Source organism: Oxyura jamaicensis, chromosome 12 (genome assembly GCF_011077185.1).
Source record: "Oxyura jamaicensis isolate SHBP4307 breed ruddy duck chromosome 12, BPBGC_Ojam_1.0, whole genome shotgun sequence".
NCBI classification, from domain to species: Eukaryota; Metazoa; Chordata; class Aves; order Anseriformes; family Anatidae; genus Oxyura; species Oxyura jamaicensis.
Genome location: NC_048904.1, coordinates 8,656,508 through 8,668,046, shown reverse-complemented (window position 1 = coordinate 8,668,046; position 11,539 = coordinate 8,656,508). Strand labels below are relative to the sequence as shown.

The 11,539-nt window shown below is 41.0% G+C and overlaps 1 protein-coding gene across 2 annotated transcripts in view; it reads right to left on the bottom strand.

Moving 5' to 3' along the window:
* Positions 1 to 5,089: 5,089 nt before the first annotated feature.
* The window catches only part of MAPKAPK3 (MAPK activated protein kinase 3), a 108,129-nt gene continuing 101,679 nt past the window's right edge, over positions 5,090 to 11,539 (bottom strand). For both annotated transcript variants that reach the window (XM_035338047.1, XM_035338046.1), the window contains exons 9-11: positions 11,278 to 11,363; positions 8,444 to 8,524; positions 5,090 to 6,911 (exon numbers count right to left, since the gene is read on the bottom strand). In XM_035338047.1, coding sequence (XP_035193938.1) covers positions 6,753 to 6,911; positions 8,444 to 8,524; positions 11,278 to 11,363 — 326 coding nt within the window. In that variant the 3' untranslated portion in view covers positions 5,090 to 6,752. The remainder of the gene's footprint in view (positions 6,912 to 8,443; positions 8,525 to 11,277; positions 11,364 to 11,539) is intronic.

Genomic DNA, 11,539 nt, shown 5'->3' with positions numbered 1-11,539 from the left:
TCCGAATAAAACATCCTGTACAGGAGCTGAAAAGGCTGCTGGCACTACTTGCACTCTGACATCCACTACAGCACTGTGGGGGTGAGAAACAATGATGGAAGGAGCACATCAGCCTCTGCAGGAATTCTCAGCGAGGGGAGTGTGGCACAGCTGCATGCCACACCATGATGGAAGGGAATCCTACGACCCTGAAGGAAGACCAGCATCCTTTTGGGTTACCTCTAAAGTAGGCACCCATAAATGTTGTAGAGTGTACCCACAGCCCACTCGCAAACTGGAAGAAAAAGTACTCAGTTTGAGTTGGGGTCATTTCTTTGGTGAAGTCCTCTATTATCTTCCAACAGAGGGATACTTTTCCCACTACTATCCAGTGCTTGGGACTTTGCTCCTTGCCATTTTACATACAACGTAGATTCTTATTTCCTGCTAGGTATTGGGATTCCTTCAAAACCTTCCAATACTTGACAGTACTACAAAAAGTTCACGAGTAACAGAAGAGGTGGTAGAACTGCACTTGAGTCAAGAAAGGAAACAAACAAACAAACAAAACAACACTGCATCATGGAACCCGTTAGCCTTCAGACAACTATTTAGAAATTTTACTCAAGACAAAAGCCAAACACACTGTGATAGAGTGAAAGACAGAAAGACACAAATCTCTGAAAGCAAAAAAAAAAGAAAGCTTACCTCACATTGACATGCTTTCTGCAAGCAGAAAAGGCACTCAGGCAACTTTGGGAGAGCAGAACTTAATCTGCAAAGTGTGTTCCTTCAGTTCTTAGTTGCTCTAAGAGCAGAGCCATTTATTTGGTATACCAACAGCATTTGCCCAGAAGTCTCACTCATAAACATCAAACCAAGCCTTGCTTTGAACTACCTCAATAAATAAACAAATAAATAATTAATCTGTATTGTATATTTATATTTTTCTGAAATTTCTGTTTCTGAATTCAGGAATTGCTCTGGGTTGGAGCAACAGCTAGTATCCTAACTAGGATCATTGATCATTACTTAAGCAGTAGCATTTTTATTTTAAAAACCTCAGTCCTCCTCCCCCACCAGTATTTCTCTTCTAACACATTCCATTCTAATTTTAGTCTTTTGAGAAGTTTCTTTTCCAGATCAACCCACTCTTTTTCACATTTAAATAATTTTCAGTTTTTCAGAAGAGCTCAGCTTTAGCAGGTGTTTCAGTAGCTAAGCAATAAGAAATGTCTCTTGAGAATATCTTCCATGTTTCCCAAATAGATTAGCCTGGAAATTTCAGGAGAACAATATTGGGCAAAATATCCATTCAATTTGACTCCAAAACCAGATTAAAATTCCTAAGATGAAAAAAGCAAAAAGACATCCCCCAAAAGAAGCACTCATGCTCCCTGTTAACAAATAAAGAAGGTGTGATATGAAACAGTTCTAACACTAGCAGTACCAGTAATTAACTTGAATGCAATATAATTCAAAAGAAACAAGTTTCGAAGGTTAAAATGGAAGAAAATCATTAAACTTATTTTTGATTTATTCAGCTTCAGTGCAGTTCCAGGATCATTAATGCTGAAAGGTTTTCAACCATTGACCAAATAAATACATTCCAGTGGCTAAAGGCAAAAAAAAAAACAGCACTTTACTAGTAATTTTGGGCCTGTAGACTCACACAGCTAAAACACGTTTATTATCAGATCTTGAAGCTGAACTGAAGCAAGATCAAGACTACCTGTATACTACTTTCAAGAACAACCCCTCCTCAGACTAAAGACAGTCTGGCCCTTCATATCACTTCCAGCTATTTGAAAGATGCATTTTTACACTTTTGATTCTTGGAAGCTAAAAATGCTGCAGCACATTTCAGCAATTGCTTCTCTGCAGTCTCAAGAGAAACCCACTGACAATGATGCCTCTGTGCCTTTATGCAATAAGAGCAGACCTATGAGATCTTAGCACCTGAATTTTGAAAGAAGGTTAATGCTAGGCATCACTTACAGATTTATCAATATAGGTGTTCATCTGCAGTCACAGGGTTATTTTTGCTGAGCTTCCACATTTCCCTAGAGTACAGAAACATCCTCCTCCTTCAGTGGCAAACCAGGTTCTAATAAAAAGTTGAATCTATCCTGTTATGTCAGTATAGAAGTAGAACCTGCAGTAAAAAAATCAGTTGGAGTATTATACATCAGTAGACATTTCCTATCTTATTCTTCAACATAACTTATCATTCCCATTTCTACTCCCTTTACCTCATTAAATTCATCTAACCACCCAGACCAAAATAACTCCTATTTTAAAGCTGTACTTAATACTCAAAAAGACTTTCTCCAACCACTGCAACAATTCAGGGAAATGTTTCTTCAGCAAATGTTATTATCTAGGATTGCCTTAGCCCCAGTTTTCAAGATGTGAGATGTGAGATGTCAGCTTGCAAGATTTTTTATAAAATATTGTTTTCTTTGAGGTTTAGAGTAGGTATTATCTATCTTCCAAGCCTGCTTCTGACTAGGCTCTCTAGCAGAGAATGAACTATGTTCATTCCCAACTATGCCAACTCTGCTACTAGGAGCAGCCAGGTGAAGAGGGGGAATACAAGAACCTAGAAAAAAAAAAAAAAAAAAAAGAAAGAGACTCCTGATATTTTCACGCATGCACAGAAGCTCACCTCAAAACGTGCTCCTGGAAGAAAGGACTTCCCCCACATATACATTAACTCCCTGTCTGCCTGCACTTTCTTTTTCCCTGTGGTTTGTTACTGAGCATGAAAGGGTGCTGGTGAATGAGCTGGGGTGTGGGGGTCTGTCCTCAAGGACAAGCTTTCCTCCATTAAGTACAGAGAACTTCCCATGGCTGGCTTCAACCTCTGGCTGGGCATGCAAATACATCAAAGCAGCTGGACATCGCTTAACAGCCCTTAAACACAGGTTTAAAGTTTTATGTGTACTTATGATTACATTTAAATATGTAAAAGCCTCAGTTCTCTCCTCCTCACTAAATCTTCCTTTTTCTCAAAAGCTCTTTTGTCTGAACATGGACCAAACAAAGTCTGAATTGAAAAGAGGACAGGAAATTAGATCAAACTGGGTATGTAGCATTCTCATTATCCCTCCCGTCAGACAAGTCAGAAGCGGTTACGTAATTGGGCCTCTAGACTCTAGGCAATGAAGTGTTAGAGAGAAAAGCAATCCCAGGACAACATGCTGGGCTTGGGCAAGCAGAAAACATAAAAGTAGGCCAAGAGCTTACCATTAATGTTAGCTTTTAATTGTACCACGTCAAAAAAGGCTCATCATATGGCACATGTGGCCAAAAAGGTTAGAAAGCATGTAGTAAAAGAAATGGGAGAGGGAATAATTTTATCCATGCTCTCGGATGCACTTGTGCACGCATCAGAGAAAGCATGCTTGTGAGCGAGAAGACGTGTGTGAGAGGAGCACAGTGCGCGGAAGTACAGGAGGCAGCGGCCCGTAAGCAATTACTATGAAAAGGATTGGGGGTGGGGAATCTGTGCACGTCCCTTTTTCAGCTTCTGCTGGAAAAAAAAATAAATAGACCTTTTAATCCGCGTTTTCCTTGAAGCCCGCTCTATTGACCATTCATTTCTCTCCCTTCCCAGCTCTTTACCTCCTCTATATGGCTGATGAATATGCAAATGAATAATCAGTTTTATAATAGCCTATCCTTTCTAAAAACAGGCCATAAATTCGGACCCCAAGCAGGACGCTCTAAAGAGACTATTATACTACATGGCTGGGGGAAGAGACAAGCCCCAAATACCACCACGAGCACACCAGAGCTCTTTATAACGTGTGTGAATGCAGCTAGAAGACGGGCTCCTCGGAGCAGAGCCGCAGCCAGAAAGCGGAATCTCCTCACGGGAGCACGGCACGCCTGCCAGGAGCTCTCCGCTGCCCCAGAGCCCGGCACCCCGCCGCCGTTCTCGGGGGGCTCCGGGGGAGGCCGGGGGCAGGCCGGGGGCAGGCCGGGGGCAGCAGGTGGCGCCGCGGAGCTGGGCCCGCTCCTCAGCGTGCCCGGGCCGCACTCGCGTGTTCTCGGCCGGAGCGGGTCCCTGTCCCGTTGTCGCCAAGTTCTGCCGACTAGGACATGGTTAAAACACGATGGGAGCTTTACAGAAGGCAGCTGTGCCACCAGCGGGTTCTGCTGGGGGACGGCAGTGAGGGCTCCACACGTCGCACGTCAGCTGCCTCCTGGCTCCCAAGAAGTTCCTTCTGCAAAGCGAGCAATTAGCGAGCAAAAAAAAAAAAAAAAAAAAGTAGTTCCAATTTAATGAGACGGTAGAGTCCTACTGTACATGGAGTGACAGCTGAAGGTGCTGTGCCGAAGTCCACCAGTCCCTCACTCCAGCTTCTGAACTGTGGTGTGATAAAGTTTGGAATCCCACAGGAACTAATCAGGCCCTAATGTGCTTTACAGTTCCCCATGGAAAACTGTTCAGGAACAGAGATATGTCTTCAAGCTGTAGATAAGCAAGAAGGCACCAGCAGTAAGCAGAGAGCTCAAGCTTTGGGCAAGATGAGAGAGAAAACTTGGGTTAGAACAATTTCAATACCACTCTGCCCAAGGCAGCCAGAACCCAACTGCATTTTACACAAATTGCCCAGGATAGAAGGCACCAGCATCACCCTGATGGGGCACAGAGATGGCGAGGCAGACATGCAGACGAGGCAGATGTAGCACCCTCTAAAATTTGGATAAAGGGTCAGAGATTTGGATCTGACTCTAAACGCTGCTGTTGAACTCTGGGCACATCACAGCTCTCTGTTGCATTATCATTTACAGGAGGTGAATAATATTTGCCTCTTAGGAGTAATATGATTAAAAAAAAATCAATAAATACAGGACATGCTATAATCATGAAGATACCTAGATAAACATCAAATAATTTTAAAATACATCTTTGCAGAGATTAAAATTTAGAAAAACCCTTGAAATAATAATAAAAAATGCTTAAAGTTAGGTAGTCTTTGAAAGTAGGCAAAATTGAACATTTTCCTTCTCCCCTTTCCCATCACCTTAAACACAGACAGACCTCACAACACAATACGAACTCTGCAACAGCAAGAAAATCAGGGTTGACAAGAGGAAGGAATGTTGGAACATGGTTTATTAAAATCAGTTTATAAAACCCTAGGACCAGTTAACAAAGCATAGAGTATCCATCCAATGCTTGAAGACGGGAACAGGGCTCTCCAGAAAAGGTCTGAATCCTCAAGCATATATTTGTTGGAGGTAACAAGATTTATATGGCAGTCAGATCTGAAGTTTCAGATCCTCTCTGGAGCCTTGTTTTCCCTCATCTTTTAAGCTGCTTCTTAGTTTATTAACACAACAGCACTGTGTATGCCTACCACAAAGTAGTTTTTGCTTGTGTCACTGGAAGCACATAATTTTCATTCTAAACTTTGTTAATACTTTCACAAACATTTGCTTTACCTCAACTTAAAATATATATATATTTATATATAATACAGTGGGAGAAAATACTTTGATTACAAAGTAAAACAAATTAGCAAACCAAGGCTAAAATACCATAAAACAAGAATTAGAATAGGGGGAAAAAAAAAGTGGATATCCTTATAGGTAGTTTCCCTTAGGTGGTGGAAATCTTTGGATCCAGAAACCCTGTCAAAACACCACAGATAAAGTTGCAATCTTTCCCTCCTTGCTCCCAAGAAACAAACCAACCCCAACACCCCAAAATCTGATACGACCAGCATGTCTCAGGCACAGGATCTTGAGGTAATTACCAGAAGGGATGCTGGCAGACAGTGGAGTCCACAGAAAACATGCACTTGCCGTTTCTTCCTGAATTTTAGAAGTCTCTCTTCTAGAGCAGTCTCTCATATATAATTGCATGTCCAGTTGTACAACCTAGACATTGTAGATCCAAGAGGAGCAGCAATATTCTCTGCAGGATACTTTTGACTAATTAAATCCTAATTAAAACTCTTTGCATGAAGTACTGTTTAAATTAAGAACATTACAAGAGCGGAATCTGACAGTGGCATAGACATAATGGTTATGTTTATAAAATGAACATGTTTTTAAATGAGAAACCACAACAAAGCCGAATCTTCACATAGGATTACATGAAGGACTTTGTGAAAATGGAAATGTATGGGTGTTTTTTCCTAAAACAGGAATAACTGCTTACTGCTTAGGTGATATTCTGTAACCACAGGAGGTAAGTTTGGAAACACTGACTATTCTTACCTGTTCTAGGATGGAAACACTGGCCACATGCATCCAAAGTAGACCTGCACTTGCGCTACTCGTATAATGAGCAGTGACATTTGTCTCCTTGTTCAGTACTCACGTTTGAACTCCTAAAACACTCCAAGCAGAACACTTGACATTTTTATTTTCCCTAGCTTAAAACGGTAGCAGAACTCACTCTTCTACATGGCTATCAAAGCCTCAGTGCGGTAGTATGTATGCTGTGACTGTTTCCTGTTCTCTCCACTCCTCCAACACACTTAAAGCCAAAACAAAGCCCGGTAACGTTTCTGGTATTGCTACACCTTCCCTAGTGATATGCAACCAAATCATGTCATAAATTAGCCTTTAAAAGCAAAGCCCTGATTCAAGTTACAAAAATGTAATCTTTCCCTCTGCTCCCTCTTTGCAGGATAACTTCTTTGCAGTCTATGTGCATTCATGGTACTCAGTCAACTGAGTTGATTGTACTCATTTTAAATTGTTCCTTTTAACGTTTTTACCCTCCACCCACAGGTCCTCAGCTTCTCTTCTCATTGATTATTGCACCCTGGGGCTGCAGAAGAGGTGCTTGCCTGCTTCTGCTTCTTACGGCGTTTGTTCAGAAGGCGGTTGTTGGATGTTTTCAAGTCTTTAATTTTCACCTGATCATAGTCCACTCTCATGGTAGCCAAAGCGCTGGTCATCTCCTCCTGGAAACCAAGCAATTAATTTATTGAACACCGGAAGGCAGAGAGAGCACAGCCATCCCACACTAGTGCCAGGTGAGGAAGGTACAGAAAGGAACCCTCTGTTATGCTACAGCCAGGAATAGTCGAGCCCTTTCTGCTGCAGCAGACTATGACTAAAGGCTTCGTTCTACTCAGGGATTCATTCAGGAGGAACTATTCACAGCGTTTGACATGTGGGCAACACAGGACCACACTCCTCTGGCCCGATTTCCACCATGTCCCTGTGCCCAGCATTTCTTGTTGTCTGGCTCTAGGCCTTCACCAGCGGCTAAATCTGGGCTTCTTGTAACAGAGTGAGAGCGCTGTTTTCCTTGCTCTGTTGCCAAACTAGGTTAGCAGGAAGTATAATAAAGAGTCCACACAAAGTTATTTAAAAGTGTGTACTTCAAATTCACATGCTTCCTTAGTTTGAATTAGCATTTAAGTTCACACAAATCTTAAACTTTTTAATAAGGCTGTGAGCGAACACCTGCTTTGGTCAATGAATGCCTATGCATTTAGTTCAGGAAAGGAAAAAATGATTAAATATTATGGGAATGCTGGTGGTCCAAGGGAATAAATACCTCTGGGACCTGTACAAAGCACAAGCATAAGAAGTTCTCAGAAACATGGAAATGAAGAAGGCTAAGTGGAAATAGATATCTGACTCCTTTGACTTGGAAGGTGCATGTTGCCTAGGTCCTATGAAGTTTTATCTTAACATAGTTTAACAGCCGAGACTGCACATTGGTAATTTAAATAAAACGAGTGATCAGTAGAATACCTTAAAGGAATGTTGCAATTATCAAAATGCCAAGGATTATAAGTACAGAAAGTTCAGATTTAATTGTGAAAAAAATATGCCAACCTGATAAAGGCCAGCAGGAAAGAGTTAAGGCTTGCAAACACCTTTTAGTCTGCCCTATAGTTTCACTCTGCAGGAAGCATTCAACTGTCATCAATACAAAGAGTAGGTGAGGCATTTGGTTTGATTAAGGGAAAGACAGTTACATTTTTCTTTTTTTTCCTCCTGCTTACTAAAACTGTCACAACAAGACAAGGCTAAGGTTATTTAATGTTGTTTTATAATACAAGAACAGAGTAGGAAAACAGAATGCAGCTCACCTCCCTCTCCATCCTGTCCCCCTTAATCTTCAACATATCCTTTACTTCACCGTAACAAACTCCAAACTCCCTCAACACTGTTCGTTCTCCTCTGTGCTACATACGGAGGCCCAGCAGGTAGCATCATCAATACCTTTGATCATAAACATTTTGTTTGCTGATACTTTGCACAGCTGTAAGGCTGTCAGATGAAGCTCAGATAGTGTTCTTTTTTAAATAGTTATCATATATACTACTGTTTTAACCCGGACTGTTTAAGCTTCCCTTGCTTAACATGGTTGTTTTCAAAACAGCCATAATCTCCATGGACATAAGCATCCACAAAGAAAAGAGCCCATCTAATCTCTTACGTGATTGACTTCAAGAAATCTGAACTACAGTTGACTCACTTTAACTTCATCCCAGTGGTCTTTATCCTCTTGCAGGACCCGTGCAGTATGCAGAGGAGTTGGTGGCACTGCCATTGATCTCTGAGAAAAGGGAAAAAAAAACAAAAGTAGCGTTCTGAAAAATCAGCTTTGGAAAGTGACTGTTTGCTCTTCTGTGTGTATGGAGAGCATAAAGCTTTATCTATCATCCTTCAGTGGCCCCCATTATTCATGCTTCCTATCACTCCATAAGCCAGTACATAAAAGCTGTCCTGTGTGAGGTAGAGAAGGACTACAGTCCCCATACAACAATATCTTTAAAGAACAAAAGGAGAGAAATCAATGCTGAATTTACTTCAGTCTGCTCCCTTCCAGTCCAACCAATAACCCTGGGTTGGATCATTTTTTTTATGCACGCTTCAGATTTTTAACAATTGTCATTTCACTGTTCGTTAATCATTGTTTCAAAGTGGTTATTTTGACCTTTTTCTTCTAGGAATTTGCAGTAGGATAAATTTTCTTGGAAATACGTTAAAATTAGATTACCAGTTCACCAGATCATAAATGTGCCCAGAAGAAGAAAGTGTACTATTTTTCAGAGTAAAGACTGATTCAGTATTCTGGCACAGTTCAGAAGATGGGAGTACATTGCTCAAGACGCTCTTTGACATAAAATTGAGATCTGTGTTCACCTGACATGAAAAATTGGTAGATATTTTAAATTAGAATAAGGTACAATTTCTAAAGCACAGTTCCCTAGCTAAATTCAGCAAGAAATGTATTTCTTGGCAGTCCATAAACTAAACCATAATTTCATTCCAATAGTCTATCTTCCTTATGTTTTCTGTCCAAACTTGTTGTCTACTGCTGTGGCATCCTGTACTGGAGGTAGCTGCGTGCCAGCAGAGTCTAAGGAGATCCCTGTATATGTCACTGTAACAAAGAGTACTTTGGAAGCAGTGCTTACACTTCACTAAGCTAACAGCACCACTGTACCAACTTCTGCAACAGTTACAGAAGGGGAAGCAGAACTCATGACTCCTGCCTCCTCTGGAAAAGTACCCCAGCTTTATCAGGTACAGGTGGGAAGAGGGAAATGGAAAGGTAGCAGACTAGATTTTGTGGCATCCCTGAGCAGGTGCTGAAAGTACCCTACTAGCTGCAGTCAGTTACTTCTTATTGAATGAATGGTAGCTACAAGCTAAGTAGAGGATTATGTTCTTCACCCGAACTGACACTTTTTGTGTAAGCTACAGCATTATAAACAATGAAGGGCACATATTTTGCACAGGCCTCACCTAAAAGGAAAAAAAAAAAAAGAGAGAAACACAAAGACTGTGCTTCTTGTGAGAGGCATCTCTCTACTCATGTTCCTACTTAGGGTTATAGGAAAAGAAAAGGAAGAACACACATTAGCTGTGTTGGTCTTTCCCTTTCTGCCGCTCTGCCTCATGGGAACAATAGGTTCAGCAGAAAAACTGCTAATCTGCTGCTCCTAGTGCATTCTTCCAGGAATGGTATTCTAGCACAGCTCTTAGGTGCAGCAGTCTATAGACCTTGTCTTTAATCTCCACCTCATTAATTGGTTATATGAATATTTCAAGTAACATGTGTTGCTGTAGGTGGTAGCTTCCTTAGATATTAGGCACTCGTTCTGTGAAATTCATTGCCTGCTGACTTCTGGAACACCTCCTTTTCTTTGGTCTTCAAACACTTAAGCTGGAGGTATTTACTCTGAACAGTGATTACATTTTTATTCAGTTAAAAAAAAACACTTAGGAACATTGCCTAGGTTCTGTTCCAGTTTTACAGACTTTTAGTAACCTTAATTTCTCAGCTTCCACAACTCTAAATGAAGACATCTAACTCCTTCATCAGGATGTTATAAAGCTATGTTACTGTATGATTGTAGGGCCTTTCAGATCTTCAAGCAGGCATTATAGAAATGCTGACTATTAGTCATGCTTTTGTTTCTGCCCCTTCTTCTGAGAAACAGCATAGAATAAAGCACAGAGAAAGCATTATGGGAGAACAGAGCATTCTACAGTACAAGCGATTTTGTTCCTGGCCAATGATGTTTTGGGCAATAAGAAACAGTACAGGTCCTCTTTTCAGGCACAAATGTGAGAAGTATAAGCTATTATTTTGAGCAGAGATGATATTCTGAAACTCAGCCTGATAACACATAGGATTCTTGTCTCTTCTTTGAAATATTGCATTACGAACTGGTCCTCACCCTCCAACCCCCACTTTATTTATTTATTTATTTATTTAGAAGGAAAAGTAAACTCAGCCAAGTTGCAGAATGAAACCTGAACTGGGACCATTAATAGCTCTGTGTACCACCTTATCTGGTAATCTCTTACAGGGCACTAAGCTGAAACCCTTGCTCCTCCCCCAGGCGCTTCCAAACTCTGCCAAGGATGAGAATTCCCACTAAGCATAGGACTGTGTTCACACTAACACAGCTATGTACAATGGTGCCTGAGACCACTAATAATAGCTCTCTTTAAATCCTGCACTGATGAGGTAAGTACAGTTTATTTTTATATATTTTAAATGGAGTAACACATGCATGTGCTTCAGACAACAGCAACTGCCTGCTTTCAGAAGATACAGCTATATTCTGCTTAAAAGGATGCTACTGTGGGTGTCTCTCTTTGCGTGTCCTCTGGTAACACCAAGAAAAAATGTGGTTCTACAGGCAAATACCTCTCTGTGAAGGGCACAGTAGGTTAATTAAGTTATTAGCTGTAATCATCATCTTTCTCTTGATGTACTACGTGGAGCTACTCAGTAAGTTCTGCATGCAGGAATTCATCTTGCTCCCTTGTAAAAAGCTATATGAAACTCACGTTAATCCAAGGGTGATTCATAAACTGAGAAACTGTCATCCTCTCTGTTGGGTCGGTCTTCAGTAAGTGGCGAATCAGTTGTTTGGCTGAAAAACAGGACCAACATAGTGTGTTGTAGTCTACTACTGCGCTCCCCCAAATACTTGAGAACACAAAGACCTGCCGAATGAGGAAAGATAGTTTTGCAGAACTCAGAACACCTAACTATTGCTGCTCCCAAGTTAAGAAGCCATGTTTAGTGTGGGAGGTTATTGTGCTTAAA